Raw genomic sequence first — 27,284 nt, 5'->3', positions numbered from 1 at the left:
GGATGATACGATTGCCTGTTATTATTTACTTGTAATTTTTTCACATAAGTGTATACCGAACAACGTTTCAACAATTTTTGAAAACAATTTTTACTATTAGCCGAAGTCTCTTTTGAAGTTTTTTCATTCCCTATATGATCTATTTGACATATTTTGGTTAGTTGTGACCATCGAGGCCCGAAGGGCCGAGAGGCGGCGGTGAAGATTTGTTTCGTAACGACAGCAGTCACGGGTGCGAGCGAAGCGAGCACGGAAATTCGCGGCACCCCGACACTGTAGATATAGGTTACGAAGGCCATATAGCCGAGTGGGTTAGGTTACTTGTGACCATCGAGGCCCGAAGGGCCGAGAGGCGGCGGTGAAGACCTTTTAAGGTCACAGATTTTGAAGGTTTATTAACAGTAGTGTAATGAATGTTCGGTACATCATGATATTTGGGACAAAATGTATTTCGGCCAACCCTAACTTCGGAAAATAGTTTTTCCCACAAATGAAACGTCGGAGTAACGAAAAGAACGAATTGTTATTAAGTCAAACGAAACTTAGGCAAACGTGATTTCAGCGAAGTGAAAAAAAACCGAAACGAAAATAGTCGAAAAGTTTTCTGTTTAATGAAATTCGGCAGAAAAAACCATCAAACTTAAGATACAAGTATTATCAAGTATTATTATAAACCAATAATATTTTTTGCATGCCAATATTTGCTTTATTTAGACCTCATAAAATGTCGCACATAGTATGTTTTATATGACCATGTGCATATTTTTTCTCACCCCATTTAATTTTATTAACGACCTCATTGTATAATTTATAAAAGCCTATTTTCTATATTTTATCCGCCGTCAAGTTGTCGCCTAACAATAAATTTAGTTGCTACACAAAAAAATAGCTGCCAATTTAAATTTAAATAAAGCTTATAACTTAATATAAAGCTGCCACTTTATGCTTAAAAGGCTACTTCACTGTAGCTGCCAACCTATTATTTTTGCTACCCATTTTAATTATTTTTAAAACCCTAAATCACATTAGTTTGTCGCCGCGTTAAATACATGCCTTATATAAATAATAATACTAAGTATAGAACGGTTACTCTTCGCCCCGCACCAATTCGTATCGGGCGCGGAACTACATTTACCTCACCCCCTCTGAGTCTTACTTTAGTCTAAATAGCCCTGACCCGCTGAGGAGTAAGGGGGTCTCGCTCACACGCGATAAGAATAAGATTTAGCTAAGAATAAGGCTGTCCGGAGTCCGGTATGTACTATAGGCGTAAACTAAGGAATAATACTTAGGTATCTCTCTCTCTCTCTCTCTATTTAAGAGCTGCGCTCTTGTAGGTGGAGTAATCGCCATTCCTCTCTTCTTCTCGCCAAATCCTTCACCTGCTGATACGACACGACCTGCACCTTCTCTTTTATTTGTTTCATAAATGTTGTTAATACTTAGGTATACCGCCTATGAAACAAAATATGAACTGCAATTGGTTTACAAACAAAGTATAATTGCATTCTTCTGCAATTCACATGCGACAATAGCAATTCCTAAACGAACCCTCCTGTAATGTTCAACAGTCAACTGTAGGTATGTAATTAATAGTTCAACTGAAAGGACTTTCGTAGAATTTACTGTTACGAGTGCTATCACTTGGTAACACGAATATACAAGTTATATTAAGAAAAACGGATATGTAAAAATACCTAATAAGTACTAGTCTGTTACAGAAGAGTCGACTGTAAAATTGCAATCGGATAGTCCTTGAAAGCGGTTTTATAATAAGTAATAGGTACTTAATAATAATTTATTTTTGTTCTGTAAAATTACCGTATTATGTTTGTATTATACGGTCTACTGTGCCTCTTCTTATTAATATTAAGTACTACTACTCTAGGGAAACCTATAATTGGCCTATGTATAAGCACCATTACCACTGTTAAAATTTAATTGTAAGCTGTTGGTTTTCTCAATAAACAATAAAATAAATAAAATAGCTTATTTTGCTCTCAGAAAAAATCCCCCCCACAGAAACTGTATTGATACCTTTGTATGAGGTCAATGATCAACCTCATCAACCCTGGTGGCATGTCAGGGTTACTGTTGCCAAGACCTCTGTCGTGGCTCAGTAGCCGTGACCGACTGCTTAACGTGCCTTCTGAAGCACGGACTTTACTTACGGATAATCGGGTGATCAGGGGGGTTAAAATTGCCACATCGAAGCAATTCATTTAAGAAAGCAATATTGCTATTTGATATTTGTTTCCACTGCGCACTTACTTTTGTATGCGCAGATGTCAAATTGCGATATTGCTTTCTTAGATGAATTGCTTCGGTGTGGCCTTTTTAACCCCACAGTTTCATTCATTTCGTGGTTTTGTTAACAAAAAACACAACCGAATGCGGTTTTACACAAATTCGCTTATATGTGGTTTTGTATATGAGACGACGATATAGAAATAGGCAATACCATCACAAGTCGTCACTAACTGACGTATCTGAAATTTTAAGCATATCTGATTTGCACCTTTTGCTTTTGTCAATAAGACACAAGTTATTTTAGCATAAAATTGCAGATACGACAGTTTGAAAAGTCAACCACGAAGTATCTATAGGTATATTGAAAAACAACACGCGAATTTGCGATGGCTCAACACAGGCTTCTATAGCATCAAAAACAACGTGATCCCCTAAACCATATTTTAACTTGCAGACAATTCCTTATTATCCAGTCAAATGCATTATACTGGGTCACTGAACCACGTGTCGAACGATATTCAACTCTCGTCTGACGTCATTCTCCAAACTTCACATTTCATAAAACCACGAGTAGTTTATGAATTGCATGCGAGTAGGAATTATTCATGCTGTGTATTGTGAAACAGAGATTGGATGACGTAAGGGCAGACGGCTGGACGCTGTGCTCAGGCCAGCCATTCGAGAACTTCGACGTATCAGTGTTGGTTTTTTTTTTATGTATGGGAACTCGGCCGTCTAATGCCCTTCGCGACACTGATGTGAACACGACGTGTGCTCTTTCGCAGATAAATAGATTTCAATTGGATTCGTCATATTTTATTGTGAAGAAACAATACAAACTGTGTTCATGCAAATAAACGATCTATCTATCTATCTCTTCATAATTTGGTCCTTCGAGAGCCGGTGCAAGCGTTCCAGTACTGAATTTCAGATGCAAGTTACACATTAAACATTATTATAAGTATAACATAACATAGCATCACTACATATCACCAAAGGAGTAGGCAGAGGTGTATAGTACCATATAATAAGGAATCATACTACGTATAGAACGGCAACTCTCCGCCCTACCAGCGTCTGAGCTTGGTTTACCTCACCACCCCTCGAACACAGTTTAGACTTAAATCGTGTGCTGTCAAACGTCACACACACACAGATGTGCGTGTACGATAATGTCAATGTGTAGTGTCTGTGTATTATAGTACACTATATTAAATACATTCCTCGCCAGCTATGTTAAAGTCCCATGTAATAGGACGCGAGTCTATTGTCAATAACCGGGAAAAATCCACGCGATATCAATTATCCAAACATGAATCCAAACCCATAAAGTCGAATTCAGTGGTTTGGGGTTAGCCGGGTTTCGAACCCGTGACAATACGATGTAAGTAGGTTTTTTTGACGTGACTTATTGTATATTTACTCTCACCCGGGACAACGTTTAAGACAACAAGCCTGAGGGTGCCCAGTTGGGCGCGAACCTCGGCTCAGGGCGTCGTCTGAGAGGAAAAATATTTGAAAGAATTAATCGACCCTAGTGGGTCGATAGCGATAAGCGCTGATTAAGGGAGCGATGTAGGTAAGTCACGCGTTCGTCGACCTGGGCGGATGTTCACATCACAGGATAAAAAAGCTTGAAAAGTGTCCGTTACGTCCATTTATTCGAAATGAATAAGGAAATATGTAAAAACCCATCACTAGACAGCACGAGAAAGTATTAAAATACGTATGTACAGGGTGTCAGTGATATTTGATAAGTTAAAATTTATTCTTCGTCCTAGATAGCCGGGTGAAATAAAAAAGTCAGTAGCAGAGCTAACATGCGCAAGGTGATAAAATTATCGATCGATTCAGTAAATTTTATCCAGAAAGATAACTTTGTTTTTTTTTTCACTAAAACGCGTGCCACACGCGTGGTTTCACATATTGGCACGAATCGACAAAACGACATAATTATATCGTCAGAATCGATAAAATGATCAACATATCGTCGTTGATATCACGAACTGACGTATCTGCATTATCGGCGAAACTAATTTGCACCTTTTGCAATTGTCAATAAGACACAAATCACACACAAAAATTACAGATAAGTACGTCAGTTAGCAAAATCAGAAACGATATCTCACCCTGTCCCACTTCTAGTTAATCTTTAATATTCCAAAATCAGTACATCAACCATTACAGGCAGAAAATCCGACAAACAGTTATAAGTGGGGATAAATGTATTCTGATAACTGGTGGAGACCGGTCGCTAAATCTACATTATCAGGTTAACCCATCAAACGGCTGACGTCACACGTTGCCTTCCATGCAAACACTATAATGATGACGGAAGCTTTGCTAAATCAGGCCAAACATACATACATACAGTAAAACGATGCTTACACGACACTGCGCGTCGACGCGGTTGGCGGCGAAGCGGTTTTAAGGTCGTACTGACTTGTACCATAGACATAGAATCATCATCATCAGCCCATTATCATCCCCACTGCTGGGGCACGGGCCTTCCCTATGGATGGATAGGGAGATCGGACCTTAAACCATCACGCGGGCCCAGTGCGGATTGATGGTTATTAACAACTGCTAATGCAGCCGGGACCAACGGCTTAACGTGCCTTCCGTAGCACGGAGGAGCTAGAGATGAAACCTTTTATTTTGTGGTCACCCGTCCTATGACCGGCCTTTGCGAAAGTTGCTTAATTTCAACAATCGCAGACCGAGCGCGTTTACCGCAGCGCCACGGAGCTCCTCAATTGTACTGAAATGGTCGTTCTGTTTAAGACCCAGAGGGGGTGAGGTAAATCTAGTTCGGCGCCCAATACGAATAGGTGCAGGGCGGAGAGTTACCGTTCTTCACGTAGTACTTTACCTATTATTATATATATCCAAAGCGTATTTCAAGGACACTTGACCATAATATTCCGTTATCATTATACTTATTACGTGCAAATTAAATATAAGTAGCGCCGTGCCTTATGAGCAAGCATCACGACCGCGACTTTATTAGCACTTTTATGAATCTTAATAGGTATTTATTAGAGCGTCATCTTGGTATTCTCTGAAAATGTATTACTATTTTCTTATATTATCTATTTAAAGTTACCGATTACCTTTTGTAACTATTTTTTTATATTATTAATAAGGCACTTTTCGCGCTAAAAATAATATAACGGCTCTGTTCAGATTTAACGTGTACCTAATATAATTACCTATTTTCTCATTGCTCGGGGTATATCATTATTCAAAAATATAATAATAATATAATTGCTGAGGCATATATGTATAAAAATAATTGTTGCTTGATATTTGGATCAGATAGGTACATAAAGAATTATGTTGCTACCTATATTGCTTGACTTTATTTTGATCAATATAATAACGGGTGGAAGATGTGTTGTGCCTGGGTGTAATAACAAAGGTCACCATTTATAGGTACGCAAAAACAAATATATATAAAAGAAACTTGTCTGTTATCCATGAAATTTACAGGTAAAATAAAGGCAAATCTGTACACATAAGCATACAACATAAACAGCCTATATATATTTGCTTTGTTGAGTTACATTCGTATTGACATTACTGAAAATAATGGAGAATTATAGATTGACTGCAGATGAAATAGAGTCGATTTTTCTTGGGTTGATATGACCTAAGTGGGTCTAAAAAAGCCACAGTCATCTGTTAGTGACATCGTAACGAAAACTTTGAGGAATGATTCAGACCATGATTCTGAGTTGATATCAAATGGAATTTTCAATCGCAAAAATATGAACTGAAAATAATGGAATATTCCTCTTGATATTAACTCAGAGTCATGGTCTGAACCATCCCTCTCAGTATTCGTTACATTGTCACTAAAACCCTGTATTAAAGAAAGTGCGCAGTATAAATAAGAGATTCGAGATTGTGTTATAACTAGTTCCTGCGTAGTCGAACTTCCTAAACATATTTGATTGTAAACAGTTTCAAAACATATAAGTGCACTAAACCCCAAACAAATTGCTAAGTGTCAACATAAATCACGTTATGTCGAGGACTTCATACAAATAACTTGCAAATGAGCCACTTCAAAACGCTTTCAGCGAGTCATAAAAAAAGTTTAAATAAATTATGACGAATGACGTTGACGCAAGACACTCAAAGACATAAATGTTTCTCTCTGGGGCGGCAAAAAGAAATATTGTTTTAAAAAAAAGCATGAAATAAGCCATATTTTTCATATTATATATTATTATGTGTGTGAGCCCCCACCACAAATGGGTTCTAACTAAAAATGCCCCATCGCACAATTTGGGAAAATAATAGGTAGTAATGTGTGTGTGTGAAATTCAAAAATATCTTTAGTAGGTAACATAGTTACACTTTGAATCGTCAATTTTTACATAACCAACGTTTCATCCGCCTAAAACTACTGCAGCTTCTCACAACCTGTATAGCCGGGGAAAAGAAGCTGCAAGAAAAACCTCGGCAAAGGGCCCAAGACGTTCGTAAAAAAACAACATATTATTATACAATTAAGTAATTTAGCTGCCTAATATCAGTTCTTAGACAGTTAATCCCATGCATTCATATCTTCTAAGTAATCACTAACCTTTTATTATTAATTTTATGCCTAAGTACTTCCCCATATTCAAATAAGTAGTAGGTACTTAGATATCTATGATATTACACACTGAAAACAAAAATAGATATATTATTTGCGGCCATTTATGAGTGTGCTTACTCAAGCAAGTAAATGAGAGGTTAGCCAAGTTGCAGTGATGAAAATGTATGGAATAAGGGATCTTCCAGGCCACGTTCCTCAAAAACAATACAGATGGCGCTGTAAAGTTTTTTCTTCGTTTAACCTTCTAATATCATGGATAACAGACTGAAATGATGACCCTTGTTACACACAGGCATAACACATCTTCCATCCATTATCTGTTTAGGCTCCCTCGTTACTGCAGCGCCTCAGGCATGTTTGCCGATGCTGGAGTCGACGACTTTTACGCGGTAATTTGCAAAAAAGTTGGCTCATTATTACGAAGAGTGCGAGGGAGCACGAACAGCGTCCTTAGGATGGTGGGAGACCGGATGGACTCCGCGCTGCTGGGCCGGTTCACCGAGCTGCACGTGTTGCGCCCGAGCGCACGGTGAGGTTGCCCATCTGCTTATTATTATATTATCTACATTACTTGTTACTAACATAGCATGTAAGTTAGTCATACTAACATATCTATGGACTGTAGTCTGAAAATAAATGTTTTTTTTTTTTTATTATTATTCTGATCAAAATAAAGAGGAGCAATATAGGTAGTTTATAATTCTGTACCATATCTGATCCAAATATCAAGCAACAATTATTTTTATATGCTGCCATTACTTACATTAATATACCTATGATTAATTATGCACCCCGAGTAACGAGAAAATAGGTCATTTATTATTAACTATCACGTGAAAACTGAACAGCGCCATCTACTTACAGCTTTTTGGGTTTTTTTAACCTCTAACCCGCGGAGAGAATCCCAGCCGAATATAAGTCCAGCATAGAAGCAAATAAAAATAAAGGTTTAAAAAGAAAAGAAGAGTTAGAGGTTTAAGGTTTAAAGGTTTAATATGGATAAATATCTGAAAATAAAATATTTCATTCATTCATTCATTCAAAAACTAAAACCCGACTACGGAAAAATGACGCTGTAAAAGGTAAGAAACAAAAAAATATGAAAAATCTCTGAAATCTTTCCGAATGTTTAGGACATGGTAATATTGATGGTAAACACATTCTTGGGACAGATATGCATACGACCACGGTTAACAAACATGCATACACACATACATACATAGCGGTAAACACATTACCCTCCTTTTTGCGTCGCAAAGTCGGGTAAAAAGAAATGTTTATAAAAACCTCAATATGAGATCTAAGAGTCAGAGCTCAATGTAAGCTTGCTAGTCGTTTCTCACAAGTGGCAAGTATTTCTGGAAGGCTGATCAATCGATCAGTAGGCTCAAAACAGAATGTATCTCTAAATTAAACTACCAAACATGATACAACTAAATATACATTACATAAAACATAAACAGCCCATACACGTCCCATTGCTGGGCACGGCCTCCCCTCAATCAACCGGAGGATGGGGCATACTCCACCACGCTGATCCACTGCGGGTTGGTGGAGGTGTTTGGGCTAGTAGCCCGGGACCAACGGCTTTGCGTGCCTTCCGAAGCACGGAATCATCTTAATTTTCGGATAATCAGGTGATTCAAGCCTGCTGCTGTCCTTACCAAACATAGGACAGTCTCACAAAGTGATTTCGACAATGCAATGTTCCCATCGGGAATCGAACCCGGACCTCCAGATCGTGAGCCCAACGCTCTAACCACTAGACCACGGAGGCTGACTACTAAATATATAAACAATAAAAATTCATTTTCTTTATTTGTATTTTTGCTCACGTTCACACAGAAATCCGGTACGGAATCCGTCTTGTACAAACTAGAGATATTACGGATATCCATATTCGTATTCGAAACTATCTGATCTACGAAATAAAAAGGATAATCATTTACCACCTATATGTTTATTTATTTTACTTATTTTTAAGGTTTATGGTAATAGAGGACTGGAATATATGTGTTCTGAGCGAAGGGGCAAATTTGATATGTACGTAAGATTTCTGGAAAGAAAATACTGTTTGTGTAGTCTTAACAAGGACCCTACCTATCCTGTGCGGTAGGGGTACCAGTACAAAACCGGTAAAAAAAACAATATCCGTATCCAAAACCTATATTATTCCAATATCTATTCGTATCCATATTCGTAACTTCATATCCGTAACATCCGTGGTACAAACTCTCGTTTCCCGATCCGCGACGACGCTCTCAATACCGCCTCTGTACCTACTCTGTATGCATCAAGCTTCAACTCTGCCTCCAACATAGAAGGACCATTGTAATTCACTATCTAGGCCATATCCCCCGCGTTTGTACTAATATGTTACTAGTAATTAGTGCACAAGCAATAATGTACCCTACTTTGTGAGAATAATGACGTAACAAGTTCGCCGAGAACGACTAATTATTACATTCTATTCAATCGTGTATTGACCTATATCTCTGGTGCCTGTGATGATGGAGTTTCCAGGCTACGTTCCCTAAAAATAATACAGATGGCGCTGTCTAGATTTAACGTGATCATCATCAGCCCATTAACGTCCCCACTGTTGGGGCACGGGCCTTCCCTATGGATGGATAGGGAGACCGGGCCTTAAACCATCACGCGGGCCCAGTGCGGATTGGTAGTTATTAACGACTGCTAATGCAGCCGGGACCAACGGCTTAACGTGCCTTCCGAAGCACGGAGGAGCTTGAGATGAAAACTTTTTTCTTCACCCATCCTATAACCGGCCTTTGCGAAAGTTGCTTAACTTCAACAATCGCAGACCGAGCGCGTTTACCGCTGCGCCACCGAGCTCCTCAACGTGATTTAACGTGATAATTACCTATTTTTACATTACAAAATGCGCGTTTTAATCCAACCTCTTTCTGCTATTCCGTGCTTAGAACATAGGACAATTCTGGACATACCCACATCCACAGGAGGGCCAGTTATTATAATTTTAAATAAGAATAGTGATCATCATCATCTTCCTAGCATTGTCCCGTTTTTCACGGGGTCCGCTTACCTAACCTGAAGATTTGACACGTGAAAAACATTTATGATCCGAAGATGAATTCGAGAACAAATTCGCCAATCATTGCTTTAGGCCTGTGCTGGATTCGAACCTGCGACCTCAAAGTGAGAGGCAAGCGTTCTACCAACTGGGCTACCACGGCTCTAAATAAGAATAGTGATAGTCTAATATACATATATATATTATCTTAAGATTATTAAGATTATATTAAGATATTAAGATATATATTAAGATTATACCACCACTACAAGGCTATATAGAGATCGAATTACTCATCACCAAAACAAACTGGCCCGGAGTTTAAGTGACAACCACTATATGAGACGCCTCAAAAGGACGCACATATGGGATAGCAGTAGCACCTTAACGAAGGCAGCCTTCTAATGAGGGGGCCTGTCCTGCATGTTAATAAAACCAAACCATCAAAACTGCTTATGGTCAGTCGACCGATCGCATGTTTGGACACAAAAATTAAAAAAAAATAAAAAAAATCTTAAGATTATTCACGGTCAGCATAATAAAAGGTAACTTAATGAATAATTAAGCGGGCGATTAATATAACAGTTACATCTTTCTCTAGAATTCTCAAACCTAAACATGTATTTTGTTTATGAATGCCTAATGTCGAAATGTGGACTCGAAAGGAACCCGATGATTAGAATCTTAACACGCTCATTGTATGCTAATGGTCAAATTCTCGGATTGTGTTACAAACAGTATAATTTCAGTTCGCCTAGGGAGGGATATGCTAAGACTGGAGGGATTTAGAAAATAGCTATTGCTGCGATTCCAGTACAGTCATGAGCAATGTAATGTACCCACTTTAGGACTCTGTCCGCACTAACATATTTGACATTTAATGAGACTTACAGTTCAATTTGTCAAAGAAGTTAATGTGACATGGTACCAAAGTGTATTACATATTAATGCTCGTGACCGTACACACCGTCTAATTTTATTTCAAGTTATACCTGTCATTTTCTTATCCGCCAAAATGGAAAGAGACGCATAATCGACAGGCATAAAATTTATGGAACACACGTCAATTTTAAGCAGAAATTTAAACCCTCTTAAAATTTTATATTGACTAAAAACCCGACATCTCTTCTTGGGGAAGACCAAGAAGAGCTTAAATGGAACAGATTAAAGAAAAGGTTAACGTCGTGTCTCATGGGGAAGTCAAGGTATTGATAGACTGGAATGGAAAATGCTACACCGACAAGAGCGTGGCTCTTAAATTGATGATGATGAAAAACCCGACAGAATTAAGTTGACTGCCCAAGTCTAACGGGGTGCATATCAGCGAGATGCCTATTTTATTCACCCGGGTTATTCATTCATTCCCTTATTCATTTTAAAATTAACAGTTGTCAATCATCCGTCCCTTTCCTTTTCGGCGGGTAAGAAAATGACCATTGTCTTTGTTATATTATGTATATCTAGCTTAGTTTTCTATTACAGGCATAACATAAGCCCACGGCTATATCCCAATTGGGGTGGTCAGAGAAACAACCATCGCAAGACGAATTAAGTACCCATTCCACACTGAGCTTACTATTAGACCAACTCTATTACAGACAACATTTTGGGAATAACCGCATTTACATACATACATAAACTCACGCCTATTTCCCACCGGGGTAGGCAGAGACTATGGAATTCCATTTTCTTCGATCCTGACACACTTCTCTTGCTTCCTCCACATTCATCAATCGTTAACCCCAGTTAAACTGCAATAATTTAGAATTAATTAATTTTGAAGTTAAGCAACTTTCGCAAAGGCCGGTCATAGGATGGGTGACCACAAAAAAAAAAATTCATCTCGAGCTCCTCCGTGCTTCGGAAGGCACGTTAAGCCGTTGGTCCCAGCTGCATTAGCAGTCGTTAATAACCACCAATCCGCACTGGGCCCGCATGGTGGTTTAAGGCCCGATCTCCCTATCCATCCATAGGGAAGGCCCGTGCCCCAGCAGTGGGGACGTTAATGGGCTGGTGATGATGAGGTAGGTATAGTAAATTATTTAGGAATATAGTAAGAAGTAGGTATGATGGTGTAAGTACAGTTTTCACTAACACTTTACCACCATTTTAGACGGCGATACGGCTCACCACCTATCACTTTGGCCTAACAGGAAGCTCGGTGAGGTGTGTAAGTGAAATTGATGACAAGTCACGGAACATGACATTGTTTAGGTACATAAGAGATCGCTCTTAGCGATAAGGCCGCCTTTGCCCACCTTAGAATAAGTTTATCCTGTAAATGTTTTGTGAATTTGTGTGCAATAAAGTGTTTTTATTATTATTATTATTATAAAAGCCTAAATTGTAGGTATTTGTATTTTATAATATAGTGACTAGGATTGAGAAGGGAATGTTAGGTTGGTTTGGACACGTTGAGCGGATGAAGGATAATAGAATTGCAAAAGCGGTATATAAAGCGAAAGTTGATGGTAGGGCTGGCAGAGGAAGACCGACAAGGACTTACGATGATCAAATTGGAGATGTCCTTCGAAAAGGTTTAATACGATCTACTCTGAACCGGCGTGCGTGTATGAAGCGATTGATGAATGTGGAGGAAGCAAGAGAAGTGTGTCAGGATCGAAGCAAATGGAATTCTATAGTCTCTGCTTACCCCGGTGGGAAATAGGCGTGAGTTTATGTATGTATGTATTTTATAAACAGCCTCCGTGGTCTAGTGGTTAGAGCGTTAGGCTCACGATCTGGAGGTCCGGGTTCGATTCCCGATGGGGACATTGTCGAAATCACTGTGAGACTGTCCTTTGTTTGGTAAGGACTTTTCAGGCTTGAATCACCTGATTGTCCGAAAAAGTAAGATGATTCCGTGCTTCGGAGGGCACGTTAAGCCGTTGGTCCCGGCTATTTGCCGTAAAAACACATCCACCAACCCGCATTGGAGCAGCGTGGTGGAGTATGCTCCATACCCCCTCCGGTTGATTGAGAGGAGGCCTGTGCCCAGCAGTGGGACGTATATAGGCTGTTGATGATGATGATGATGTATTTTATATTGTACTTATACCGTCCTCTAGGGGCTTAAAAAGACCATATCAAAGCAATTCATCTAAAAAAACAATGTTGCCGTGGTTTGGAAATGGTTTGAGACCTAGGGAAGAACATAGTTCTTATCCCGGAAATCACCCCCTAAGGGGATGAGAAGGGGTGGAAAAAACGTGGCGCGAAAACCCACCACGCGTAGTTTCGGGCGAAAATGCAACTGGGGGGTTTAAAGCAATATTGATATGTGACATTTGTTTGCATTGCGCACTTACTTTTATATGCGCAAATGTCAAATTGCAATATTGCTTTCATAGATGAATTGCTTCGATGTGGCCTTTTTAAACATCCTCGTGTGATTTATGAATGAATTATTATTTTATTGTTTTTTAAAAACTTTGATTTTTTTAAAAGAAGCCCCATTTTCAAAATAAAGATTTGATTTTTAAAAGATTTTCTCTATAAAGTAACGACTGACGAAACTAACCTTTTTATCGAAAACTTTTTCTCACACATGGATATACCGAAGTTTTCACTTTGTTTGTGTAAGTATGTTTCATTTATAAGCAATGTACCTATTCGCTTACTTATTCAGATTTTGTCCCATCGCCCGCGCAGAGAGGGCAGCTGATAAATTCAATTTATTCGTCGTAAATCTGCGTGATAAAGCTATTTTAGTGTCATTGCGATTGACACGTCTACATAAAATGAGTATGAGGCGCCAATAGGATCTAGTAAGAGGTAAACAAAAACAAAAAAGCGCGCCAGTCGCAAGTTAAACAAAAAAATTACTTTGCTACTAAAATTTACTTCTCGTCGTGGGCGAAGCCCTAAATCAAAATTTACCAATCTAAGTAAGTATACCTATAAATAGGTGTCTAAAACACGTTATGGACAATATTATTGTTAAAAGTTAAAGTTTATAAAACTAATAGTCTGCCCGCGACTTCGTCCGCGTCAACTTTAAAAATGAATAAAAAAGAACATTAAAATTTTAATCCCCCTTTTTAACCCCTTGAGGATTGAATTTCGCAGCAGCCCACGAATTTGACAGGGCACCTACATCTTAAAAAGAATCTTCATATAAAATTTGAGTCTCTAAAATAAGTTAATTTTAGTTGCTATTGCATTTGTAGTTGAGATTTCCTGATTAGTCAGTGAATGGTATTTCGCTTTTTATAGGTATTTAGTACAGAAAATCGTTTTTAAATCGATTATAAATAATTCCTATCTATGTGTACTTGTGTGTTTACGTATAAATTCCGCCTACAGTTTACTTAGTTGAATAGGTATTTCAAACAATAAATAATCACACTCGAACTATTTATTACAGAACTGATTGACTTTTGAACCGGCAGCCAACGACGCGACGAAGTAAATAATTACACAAAAACTAATGTGCCAAAATAACGCGATCGAAAAAAAAACTGTTCGCTTATCTATGCGTGGGGCCCCACAGATAGGCGTCCTAAATTCAGCTCTTGAAAGTTAAAAAATAAATTATCTTAGTTTTTTGTTACCATGACCAAATTGTATTTAGATTTTTGAATAAAGGAAAAGATTTAGATGATTTTTCGATTCTTTTACACATTTTTAACAAAACTACGCAATAGACAAGCATGACATAAACAGCCTATACACGTCCCACTGCTGGGCATATGCCTCGCCTCAATCAACCAGAGGGGGTATGGAGCATACTCCACCACGCTGCTCCACTGCGGGTTGATGGAGGTGTTTGGGCTAGTAGCCCGGGAACAACGACTTATCGTGCCTTCCGAAGCACTGAATCATCTTACTTTTCAGACAATCAGGAGATTCAAGCATGCAAAGTCCTTACTAAACAAAGGAAAGTCTCACAAAGTGATTTCGACAATGTCGCCATTGGGAATCGCACCCGGACCTCCAGATCGTGAGCCCAACGCTCTAACCACTAGACCACGGAGATTTCTGGTCTTTAATTAATTTCAATTATTAACGTAAAAAAACCACATTAGAATGTGATCTTTCAAAAAGGCGCTTACTTGTCTATGGAGTGACGATGTATTTATGTTATGAGTGAAATACACTTAGTATACATACACACATAAACTCACACCTTTTTCCCACTAGGATAAACAAACTTTACGGAAGGTACGGTACGGTGACGATGTATTTATTGTATTATGTGTGAAATATAGTAGTTCTACATATTATCCAGTTGACGCAAATCAAAGTGTTTATTTACTGGGACATAAAGATAACTTTCGGCCTCAGATAATTCTATAAAAATGATGAGCCACAGATAACATTGCTTGCTAATTGGAAGGCGCGCGAATTGATGGTAGCCTATTAGGAGGCCGTGCTTTTTTGTGAATGTGAATTTAAATATGTAAGTACCTACTAACAGTGACTGTGCACATGCTTCTTTGCTTAGATCTTGAACAGTCTCAAGACTGTCAAATACATTTAGGTAACTTGTCCCCGCAGTTTTACCTGTGAACCGGTGGAATGAGGTTGTTTGTATGAAGTGTATGGGGTGTGCCATAGACTAAAGAATTATATATATTATAAAGAACATAACAGCCTCTGTGGTCCAGTGGTTGAGCGTTGAGCTCACGATCCGGAGGTCCCGGGTTCGAATCCCGGTGGGGACATATCACAAAAATCACTTTGTGATCCCTAGTTTGGTTAGGACATTACAGGCTGATCACCTGATTGTCCAAAAAGTAAGCTGATCCATGCTTCGGAAGGCACGTTAAGCCGTTGGTCCCGGTTACTACCGATGTAAGTAAGTAGTCGTTACATGAGCCATGTCAGGGGCCATTGGCGGCTCAATAGTAACCCTGATACCACACGATAGAAAGATAATAACATAAGTCTCTGTGGTACTGTGGTACATCGGCTTGCTTCTCAATAGGGGAACGCCAGTTCGAACCCCGTTACCCGAGTTGCAGCAATGAGTTATTACATACATACACTCACGCCCGTAATCCCTAATGGGGTGGGCAGAGCCACAAGTAATCAAAGACTACTTGCAGCCACTGTTGATACGATGTCGTAAGGTGGATATGATGCACCTTATGGCGATAAGGGATCAGCCTATCGCCCATAACATTAGTCCATCATGTTAGAGGACACAATCCCTCTGTCGGTTTTTACGACATGCCCGGGAAGACAAGCAGCTGAACGTTTTCTATGTTTTTTATTTGCTCCCAGAACAGCATAGAAGCAAAAGAATAGAATGAGTTATTAATTTGTTTTAAGTGCAATTTTCACTAACGCAGTTGGCTCGACCATTATAGATGGCGATGCGGCTCACCACCTATCACGTTGGTCTAACTGTGAGTAAGCACCTCTGACTATCCCAATATAGTCGTGAATATAAGTTATGTACGTAGAAAAAGTTACTAGGTATCGTGAATAAATGCGTCTTCAGAATATGTACAATAATGTGTTAGATACCTTAGTATACGTAGCGGGTGGAAGTTATCAAATCAATTAAACTTAATGTCTCAAACAATAGATATTGTGCGTTATTAATGTGCTGGATAATAAACCAGCTGCTGACAGATATCACGATTCGGAATAATATAATGATGTTAATTAATAGAATATCACAATCATTTCCAGGAGCGGATCCAGCTTTTATGTCGGGTGGGCCACCCATGACCCAACCTGTCGGCCAAGGGGGGGCGGGGGTGTAGATGATCCCATGCCCAAAACGTTTTACATAAAGGTATTTTATCACCTTTCTTTCTAATTTATATGGTACTTACTTAGGTACTTACAAAATGAAACTGTTTTTGAGTCATTTTTATGTCGGTTTCTTGTGTAAAAAGTTATTCTATTTCTAAAAGTGTACTTAGTTTCGCAGGCCAGTGTTATACTAGCTTAGTTAGGTAGACTCAGTAGTACTCAGTCGTCCCGAAGAGTCTCTAACCAAATTAAAAACAAAATTGAAATTGGAACCAATTTTAAACTTCAATTTTGGAATGATACAGTTCAACAACTTCTTTTGGTTAATTATGTAAAAAAAAAATAGTCCGACAGGTGGACGAACGGCGCTCGTGCCGCTGCCACGCTTCCTTAATTTTTTGGAGGCAACGCAAAGGGGACTGTGCCTTCAGCCAGCATGGTGTTCATAGATCCATGACGTGACTTGTAGGAGGTTACATTAACATTAACAAGCGGGAGTCAAATGCATTTCTATTGTTGATTGAAGTAGGTTTTGTAGAACAAGAAGGGGATATTTGGTGCATCCTTGGAGTTTAAAGAACTTAGGTATATCTTATGAGCTGAAATATGTTAATGGTAACTTAGTATAGTAAACTAATGAGGGATTTTCCAGGGTATGTTTCTCAAAAACAACATAGATGGCGCTGTCCGGTTTTTCGTTCGTTTAACCTTCTAATTTCATGCATAACAGACATATACATTTTTTATCTTTGTTTTTGCGTATAAATGATGACCCTTTTTATTACACCCAGGCACAATTACAATATCTTTCACCCATTATTATTCTTATCAAAATAAAGAGAAGCAATATAGTTGGCAACATGATTTTATACATAATGTGATCCAAATACAAATCAGCAATAGTTTTATATTATGTTTCTGCCATTACATTGTATTTTGGAATACGTAATTATGTACCCGAGTAATGAGAAAATAGGTAATTATCACGTTAAAAAGTGAACAACGCCATCTACCTATATTGTTTTTGGTGAACGTAGCTTGGAAAGTCCCTTATAGTTTAGGTACCTACTTGTTTTGGATTATTTCCTAAAGTTTTATATTACCGATGATTGAGAGGAGGCCCGTGCCATAGCCATAGAATAAGGAATAATACTACGCTATACTCAGGGACAATAGGCTATTTTCTATTGTTATACAACTATTTTACCTTTGTCCGGCCAAGTAGTGAATGCCATATGCGGCAAATCTACAATAAGTCACGTCAAAAAACACCTATTTTATGTTGTTGTTGTGGCGTTCTCAATCTGAATAAACATCTGATTCAGTTTCTGGTATAAGAAAGTAAGGTAGGTAAGTTCCAAATTACAGTGCGGGTAGGAACCATACAGACAGATAAAGTGAAAAATAAAAACAAAACTTTTCTACATTAAGAAAAAAAGGCGCGTAGGTACTTATACAACTTTCTTGTTGAAAAAATCTTCCGTTGTCAAAAATAAAACTTTCAAAACTTACCTAATTCCAATTTTGAAAACTTTATCCTTATAATAAACTAAGATTTCGTTTAGAACTCGAACAACTGTCAATGTGAACACAACACAGACGCGTTTCGTTTAATAATAATAACAATAACACGTGCAGCTGGGCCGAGTACCCTCGCGCAACTGAGGCGGTAGGGTTCATTTTGATCAGTTGTTATTTGAATGCCTGTTGTGTATTAAGAGCAATGATTCCTTCGGACTTTTTGTGGGAACAACGTTATGCTATGCCCAGAAACTCCTATCCTACGAGCTACGGTTAATGAAAAGTGTTAAAGTAAATTCCTATTGTCGTAGGGAAAATACTATAGGCGTTATGGAATGGGCAAAGAAAGTGTATGGAAACGCCACATTTCGTAAAACAGTATTTCGTAATTCACTCTAATAAATGCGAATGTCTGATACCTTTTCACACTTAAACCGTTGGACCGATTTAGATGTGTACTTATGAAGATAGTTTGAGACCTAGGAAAGAACTTAAGACTACTAGTAGTAACTATTATCCCGGAAATCACCCCGTAGGGGGATGAGAAGGGGATGAAACAACGCGCCGCTGAATTGCAACTAAAGTTTCCTTTCCAAAATGACGAACTATCCATAATGTACCAAGAGTGGCTGCGGGTTACCTTATTGGTAAATTATAACTCTGTCAGGTCCGATCGGGATATAAGCGTAACTTTTCTGTATGCATGTATGTAAAACCGATTAAAATAAATCTCAGCTAATCGATCGCTAAAATGGCGCCAAAACCGTAGTCCTCGGCAATGAACCGCCGCATTCAGCCAGTTACCGCACGCGTTTACCTTTCGCAGCTGCGTATACGATCCATTGTCATCATACACCTTTATGATCTCCTCGTTGCATTTCAATAAGACCCTTATGGTAATAGCTTTACGGGTCACGGCTTACCTTTTTTTTAGAATAATAATACAACTACTATTACATAATGGAAGGTGACAATTTTATTGGGGTACCATGATTCCCATTTTTTTTTATAATACTATAGCTGCGTAGCGAATGCGAGCTAAGTCCTCTATAATTGGTATTTAATGATTATTATTAGTAGGAATTTGTGATAAAGTGATAAATTGTTCCACACTTCGTATTATTCCCAGGGATGGCAGATTATGTGTGCGGCGTGCATGTATGAAACGAGTGATGAATGAGAACGAAGTAAGAAAATTAAGTCACATAATTCCATTAGAATTAAGAATTCCATAGTCTCTGCTTACTCCGGTGGGAAATGGACTCAGTAACTGGAGGACTGCAACAATATCTAAATAGCTCCTTTAACCAAGCGTGTATCCGAAAATACAGCTGTTACGTTTTGATGATGCTTCTTTGCATATATTGAATTATTTGTGGCTTTTAAAACATGTAAATCACTACCTAAAATGATTATAAAAAGCTTTTAATTTATGATAAAAAAAATCATTGTAAGTCTTATCTTTCCTATTAGACCTCTTATTTTGTTTGCTAAAGTTTTACTTTTACCGCGTAAAAAAAATGCAACAAAAGCAACAATACGCAATAATTATGTCAAATTGACATTTTAAACGTCAAAGTCAACAAAACAAACGTGTTTTTGCAAAAATGCCAGGCGCTTTTGCAGAGATTATAGACGATATAGAAGATTTAATATCTTCACAGGACATAACTCCTAAAGAACGGTACGCCAGTCGAAAGAATGTCACCGTACGGTCTCGCAAACGCGAGGAGAAAAACGCAGAACCAGTGGAAAAAGTGATCTTGGAAAGTGTCGTCCCAGGTATGATAACCTCAAAGATTTGTTTATTTTGTGTAATTTGAGAATTTAAAGTACTTTTAAGCTTTATTTTCTAACTGAGGAGAGAGCAAGATGTTCAGAGCTAATTATTATCTAGAGTGTTTGAGGGCCCGAAGATCCTATGTTATGATAAATAAATACAATCTTCTCTCTGGGTTTCAATGGGAAAAGGTAGCAAACTATTTATATACCTACTTAACCTCATGCTCTTAATATTTATTGACATGCAGAACCAGTCAGAAGTCAATTGACAATCTCTTTAATTACAATGAAACAAAATGTTATAGGTATTATTTTCAATGAGATTTATTGTTTTATTCATTAAGCAATTTTATCCAATTTACTCTTAAAGTCGTAAGAGCGAATGTCCTTTTAAAAACCATACACAATGTTAAACTATTGTATCTCAATCTCAGCCATCAAGGTTAAATAATTTATAATTACTTATAACTACATTATCTACTTGAACTAGGAACCCAAACCGTGTATGTGAAGACATGGGGATGTGCGCACAACAACTCAGACTCAGAGTACATGGCGGGGTTGCTGGCGGCACACGGGTACCCGCTCACCGAGGACAAGTGGCAGGCGCAGCTGTGGCTGCTCAACTCCTGCACCGTCAAGAGCCCTGCCGAGGATCATTTTAAGTGAGTGTTATGGGGATTTTTGTGATTTAATGTTATTACAATATTATTACATGTCCGCTGCCTACCCCTTAAGGGATAGAGGCGTGATTTTATGTTATGTTACGACAAGTATAAAAAAATTCTTATTTAAAGATTTGGTAGAAATTTGTTTTTTAAATGTCTATTTTTCTTTTCATATTTAATTTAATAATTATCATAATAGTAACTACACTGAAACAACATTTATTTACTAAGAGTCTCTGTTAGTTTGTCAGTTGTTATAATACATTTACAAACCAGGGGGGGTTATAATGGCTACATCGCAGCAATTCATCTCAGAAAGCAATATTGCTATTTGACATTTGTTTGCATTGCACACTTAATTTTATATGCGCAAATGTCAAATTGCAATATTGCTTTTTTAGATGAATTGCTTCGTTGTGGCTTTTTTTGCCCCCAGTTTGTTGTACCTCTTTAGGCTGTTAACTGGGTTCAAGATTTAAAAGCCTAGTACTGGATACTGTTAAATAAATTCACTTATATCAGTTGTTTGATTATTACACAGGGCATGGTAAGTTAACCAAAGCTAAAAGAAAGATAATAAATAACTTCTCTTACTAATCTGGTGTCCTGTTTTTCTTACTAACTCCCCTCTTACAGGAACGAGATAGAGCTAGGTCGCAGTCGTGGCATCCACGTCGTAGTAGCAGGGTGCGTGCCGCAGGGGGCGCCGCGCGCCGAGTACCTGCAGGGGCTCAGTGTGGTCGGCGTACAGCAGATTGACCGCATCGTTGAGATTGTCGAGGAGACTCTTAAGGGTAAGGAATCATAATCATAAACAGCCTACAATAAAATATTTCATTCCATTTCTATAGCCCGACTCATGATATGAATAAAACTAAACTAAACTATAGAGAATGTCATACTATTAGCTTAATAAGGCCTGCTATTTGTTTACTTAGATTTGAATAGGCGCAGCGAGGAGTTACGTACGCAGTATTATTCTTTATTTTACACCCACCCTCTGGTTGATTGAGCGGACACCTGTGTCCAGCAGCAGCAGCAGCAAAGGGACATGTATAGGCTTTTTTTATTTTATGCTTATACTTTTTCTTTATTTTTTTGTCTTTTTTTCTCCCACAGGCCACACCGTCCGTCTATTCGGCCAAAAGAAAACAACAGACGGTAGGAAGGCTGGTGGCGCATCCCTTCTGCTGCCCAAAGTGCGGAAGAACCCTCTAATAGAGATAATAGCAATAAACACGGGGTGCCTGAACCAGTGCACGTATTGTAAGACGAAGCACGCGCGTGGGGAGCTGGCCAGCTACCCGCCGGAGGAGATTGTCGAGAGGGCGCGCCAAGCGTTCAAAGAGGGCGTCGCGGAGATCTGGCTCACTAGCGAGGACACTGGTAGGGGTATATCACATATATTTATTTATTAAAACCAGAACAATTCGCAAAGGACCATGACCTTAACTGTACGACCGTCCCCCCTTCCAAAAGATATTATATATTCAAATTATTTATTTTCAGACCATAATAACGTCCATAGAAAAATAAATAATAATAAACACTAAATAAGTACAAAAATTGTTAAAAAATAAAAGTACAAATACATAAAAATTATAAACAAGAAATTAAAATTAAAAATCATTAATAAAATTGACGTAACAATAAAAAAAAAAACACAAAATCAACATTAAATTAGATGGCAGATGTGTAAGCAGATGTGTGTGATATGTGTAAGTAGTTTCATTAGTATTCGTAAAAAGATTACAACAATAAGATTAAGATAGTAAGATTATTATTAGTTTTAAAACCGCTTCGAATGAAATATCTCTGGAATCTGATGGGTGAACCCGAATTACGGCTAAACCCCGCGTATTTCGAGAAAATCGATATAGAAAAAACTATCAACTTGTTAAGACGCTTCGAATGAAATATGTCTGATATCTGTTGATTTATATTCCATTATGAACTCGAATATGCGATATATAATATAGACACAAAATTGCCGTATCGCCCGTATCCCTTTTGTGGTAGGTAGACTTACAAGTGTGATGGGTGGTTGTTCTAAATTAGTAATCGAATTATTCATAATATGAACAATTGATTATCTGCTATTCGGAAAATAATTCACAAAATTAGTTATTCTAATTATAGTAATCATTCGATATTTTAGTCACAATTTGTCATTTGTTTATATTTTTAAAGTTAGAAAAATGTAAACATCGTATTTTTTTTATCAAATCTGATTAGTCTTGCGACTGATTGCAGATATGAAAAAAGAAAATTGCCTTTATTTTCATTCGACTTGTCACCGGCACTTTATTACCGCGCGTTTTAGCTGCAACTTTCTTATATGCCGACCCTACGTTTTACGTTGTAACTATATTAGTTACTTCATGTTCTAACGTTTTTATCACGTTTCCCAGGTACATACGGCCGCGACATCGGCACCTCCCTGCCCGAGTTGCTATGGCAACTGGTGGCTGTGATCCCCTCGGGCTGTCGTCTCCGGCTCGGCATGACCAACCCGCCGTACATACTGGAGCACCTCGAGCAGGTGGCGCAGATCATGCACCACCCTCGCGTCTACAAGTGAGATTTTATTCCTTATACAGCCTACACTCAGACACACAGACATACAGATAGTCCTCCCGCGAAACCCCGCGGGCGCGACGCTACTGTCGCAGATTCTGCATAGAATTGGGTCATGTACTAGGTTCAAAATAAATTATGAAAAACTAACGAAAAACATTTCCTTTTTTATATTTAACTTATTTATGAATTTTAATTAAGAAAATCGTAATAATAAGTCCAGTTTTATAACGTTTAACATCGTGAGGAAACCCACATTCTCGAGAAACACATTCGACATTTTTGGAGGTATGTGACCTAACCTGTATTGGGCTGGCTTTGCCTTCGCGGGTTGGAAGGTCGACAGGCAGTCGCTTCTGTAATAAAAAACCGGACCTGTCAAATCTTCAGATTGGGTAAATGAACCCTGTGAAAAATGGGATAACGCTAGAGAGATGATGGTCCAACCCACTGGCCTCTATAAACTAGAGGACTTAACACATTATGACTCATTAATTGGCACTACCTTTCAGGGTAACGCCTATTTCTTGTAGGGGTAGGCAGACCCACGGAATAGGGTAATTTCCAACTAGTCAAATCAGTTACTTTTTACTAAACGTCAAAACACGAAATTACTATGGAATTTGTATGAAAAAGCAACCTGTGCAAATGTTAAATTGCAATATTGCTTTTTTAGATGAATTGCTTAAATGTGGCCTTTTTAATCCCCCTGGTCTTGTTAAAGCATCCTGGATCACATCGTAAATATTTGTCCTTTCGTAGTTTTTATGAACATGGTTGTTGCGAACTCTTCGCAGATTTTATAATCTTTTTACATGTTTTTTCATATTTCTTCTTTAGACAACGTTTTGTATCTTGGTTTTGTTTCTTGCTTACGTTTTGTTCTTGTTTGGTGCAAATACATTAAAAATCTCTCTCACAAGCTAAGTACATACATACATACATAAACTCACGCCCGTAATCCCTAATGGGGTGGGCAGAGCCACAAGTAATCAAAGACAACTTGCAGCCACTGTTGATACGAAGTCCAAAGATGGATATGACAAGCTAAGTATTTGTTATTTATTCATATAGTAATACAGTCCACATCATATGGGTATAACAGTTATCACCGTACCTCACAATGGTCATGCTGTCCAGGTTCCTCCACGTGCCGGTGCAGGCGGGCAGCGACCAGGTGCTGGCGGACATGAAGAGGGAGTACACGCGCGCTGACTTCGAGCACGTCGTCGACTTCCTGCGGGAGAAGTGAGGGCTCACCTTTTACAGGATATTACAATCATATACAGAGTGTTAGTGACATCGTAACGTAAACTTTGAGGGATGATTCAGGCCATGATCATGAATTTCGCGACGGAAATTCCAGTTGATATCGACTGGAAATTCCGTCGCGAAAATCATGTTTTGTTTTGTGTTTTTATGACTAATGAACTGCATCATCCCCTTCAGTCTTCGTTACGATATCACATACACACCGTACTAGTACGTAAAGGTAGCGATACAAATACGTACCGGTGTTAGTGACACCGTAACGAATACTGAGGGGGATGATACAGACCATGATTCTGAGTTGATATCAAGTGGAATCCCGAGCTCCTCCGTGTTTCGGAAGGCACGTTAAGCCGTTGGTCCCGGCTGCATTAGCAGTCGTTAATAACCATCAATCCGCACCGGGCCCGCGTGATGGTTTAAGGCCCGATCCCTATCCATCCATAGGAAAGGCCCGTGCCCCAGCAGTGGGGACGTTAATGGGCTGATGATGATGATTTATTCTATAACGGAGGGTAAATTATAACGAGTCTATACTTATTCCCAGAGTACCGGGCATAACGATAGCAACGGACATAATCTGCGGCTTCCCAACGGAGACAGATGAAGACTTCAAACAGACCATGTCTCTGTGCGACAAGTATCGCTTCCCCTCGCTGTTTATCAACCAGTTCTTCCCGCGACCCGGCACGCCCGCTGCTAAGATGACCAGGGTAAGTGCCGACATCTCCGCTAGTCTTACATGAAACATAAACAGCCGTTTTTGTTTTTAAATACGTACAATACCCGAAACGACCATCAACAGGAATTTTACGACGACGAATGTCGTGGTTTTTAAGAAATACAAACATTTTATTCTCATCACTAATTTAAGACCCACGCTTGGTGTAGCATTCTCCATTCTTGTTTATCAAAGGCCAATTATTTCACTTCCTTATAAGACACGACGTTCGCCTTCTCTTTAATATGTTCCATGTAAGCTCTTCTTGGTCTTCCCCTTCCTCTCTTTCCTTGTAACTTCCCTTCTATGATGTTTTTAATTAATTAGTCGTGTCTTATTAAGTGTCCTATCCTATCAACTTGCCTCTTCTGTCCTCAATAACCTTTCAATATCAATCAAACAATCCGAAAACGATGCATCAAAACTTTCGTATGGAGTATACTCCATAGCCCTCTATGGATGTGAAACTTGGACACTATCACAGAAAGAGAGAGACTCGAGGACTTTGAAATTTGGTGTTGGAGGAGGATGGAAAAAATAAGTTGGACACAAAGGGTTATTAAGCATTAGTAATAATGAGGAAGTGCTGGTAAGAGTAAGGGAAAAGCGGCAAATAAAATCACACGATAATAAGAAGATTTCTTTCCGCAGGTACCGGGCCAAGAAGTAAAGAAGCGCACCAAACAATTATCGGAACTGTTCCGTTCATACGAGCCGTACTCTGATAGGGTGGGACAGACGTACCAAGTGCTCGTCACTGACGTGTCGCATGACCGCAACTACTACGTGGCGCACAACGAGTTCTATGAACAGGTATGAATATAATGCATAGAATATACTCCGTACCTCACGGATTCTGCTTCGCACCACCCAAATCCCCTGGTAGTTGCTTCTGAATACACTCCGCTTAGAGACGTAGTATACGATCTCGACGACCCGATTACTCTCGCGACAACAAACACTTCAGAACCCCGATACCGACCCGGTCAGCGCTTATCGCTAACGTTATAGGTTCGATTATTTTTTTCAAATATTTTTCCTCTCAGACGACGCCCTGAGCCGAGGTTCGTGCCCAACTGGGCACCCTCAAGCCTGTTGTGTTAAATTTTGGATCGGGAAAGAGCCCTCAGCGCTCCTAATTTGTCCGGCCAAGTAGTTAAGCCATTTGCGGCAAATCTACAATAAGTCACGTAAAAAAAAAAATCTCCGCCCCGCTCCGTTTCGTATCGGGCACCGATCTCACCCCCTCTGGGTCTAGGAGTAGGTCTACATGGCCTTAAGCCGCTAAGAAATACAGAGCTGTCTTGCACTTGTACGTTAGGCAGCACACGGTAGGAACGAGTTTTTTGTATGGAGTGTGCAGTCTTTGACTCGGTATCAAAATTCTAAATATATGTATCTTATTTATCTTCTCACGCACACACTAAAAAAAAACACACACACACACACACGCACACACTCATTGTTTATTTATTTATATAAATATAACCTTAATTTCTTTGATTTTTGTAATTGTTACAGTTAGAAATATTACTGTTTCCACAAATATGTACGACGGAACCCTGCCTTCCAAGTCACAAGTTTTCCACTTAGTTTGGAAGTCAGTGGACCATGCTTTGTACTATGTTCTAGTTAAAAATTCCCAATGTACTAAACATTGTTACTGTAACTGTTGAGAATAAACTATTTATTTAATTATTATTTATTTCTTAGGTCCTGGTACCAAAAGAAGAAAAGTACATGGGGAAGATGCTTACAGTCAAAATCACAAGTACGACTAAGTTTTCCATGATGGGCCAACCAATAGACAAGCCTACTATGCCGGGACTAACCGCCCCTCTTAAAAAGGGGGAGGTTTCGGGACTAAGTACCGAAATTGGTACAAACAATTCCGGTACCAAAATGCCGGTACCGATACCAATTTTAATGTTATTATTTGCTTTAGTTCTAAGGTTGATCTGGATGTTTTTATAGCTTAATAAATTATTTTTAGAATTATTTGGCAGTTTGATTTCCCATATGTATTATTTACTTTGAATATCTTTAAAAACACAAGAAATTCCAAGAATCATAACATATACATGCTAAGGTTTCAGCGATCAAAAATTTCAAATTATTACTTATTAT

The 27,284-nt window shown here is 38.7% G+C and overlaps 2 protein-coding genes across 5 annotated transcripts in view; one reads left to right on the top strand and one right to left on the bottom strand.

Moving 5' to 3' along the window:
• LOC126372521 (protein trapped in endoderm-1) overlaps positions 1-18,269 on the bottom strand; it is a 58,053-nt gene extending 39,784 nt beyond the window's left edge. For all 4 annotated transcript variants that reach the window (XM_050018326.1, XM_050018327.1, XM_050018323.1 and 1 more), the window contains exon 1: positions 18,132-18,269. The gene's annotated coding sequence lies outside the window, so the exon portion shown is untranslated. The remainder of the gene's footprint in view (positions 1-18,131) is intronic.
• A 1,458-nt stretch (positions 18,270-19,727) lies between these two features.
• Positions 19,728-27,155, top strand: LOC126372477 (threonylcarbamoyladenosine tRNA methylthiotransferase). The gene is made up of 9 exons (XM_050018267.1): positions 19,728-19,922; positions 20,413-20,587; positions 21,227-21,384; positions 21,710-21,976; positions 23,002-23,167; positions 24,308-24,415; positions 24,984-25,149; positions 25,809-25,970; positions 26,871-27,155. The coding sequence occupies exons 1-9, from the start codon at positions 19,748-19,750 to the stop codon at positions 27,129-27,131; spliced, it is 1,638 nt and encodes a 545-aa protein (XP_049874224.1). The 5' UTR covers positions 19,728-19,747; the 3' UTR covers positions 27,132-27,155.
• The last annotated feature ends 129 nt before the right edge of the window (positions 27,156-27,284 follow it).

Source organism: Pectinophora gossypiella, chromosome 14 (genome assembly GCF_024362695.1).
Source record: "Pectinophora gossypiella chromosome 14, ilPecGoss1.1, whole genome shotgun sequence".
NCBI lineage: Eukaryota > Metazoa > Arthropoda > Insecta > Lepidoptera > Gelechiidae > Pectinophora > Pectinophora gossypiella.
This window is presented reverse-complemented; position numbering and strand designations above follow the sequence as displayed.

What these genes read in the sequence shown, in the direction of transcription:
- LOC126372477 (XM_050018267.1), top strand. Translation starts at nt 19,748, where the DNA reads ATGCCAGGCGCTTTTGCAGAGATTATAGACGATATAGAAGATTTAATA. An exon ending in CTTGGAAAGTGTCGTCCCAG is followed by an intron (nt 19,923 to 20,412) that starts GTATGATAACCT and finishes TACTTGAACTAG; the next exon opens with GAACCCAAACCGTGTATGTG. An exon ending in CACCACCCTCGCGTCTACAA is followed by an intron (nt 23,168 to 24,307) that starts GTGAGATTTTAT and finishes CATGCTGTCCAG; the next exon opens with GTTCCTCCACGTGCCGGTGC.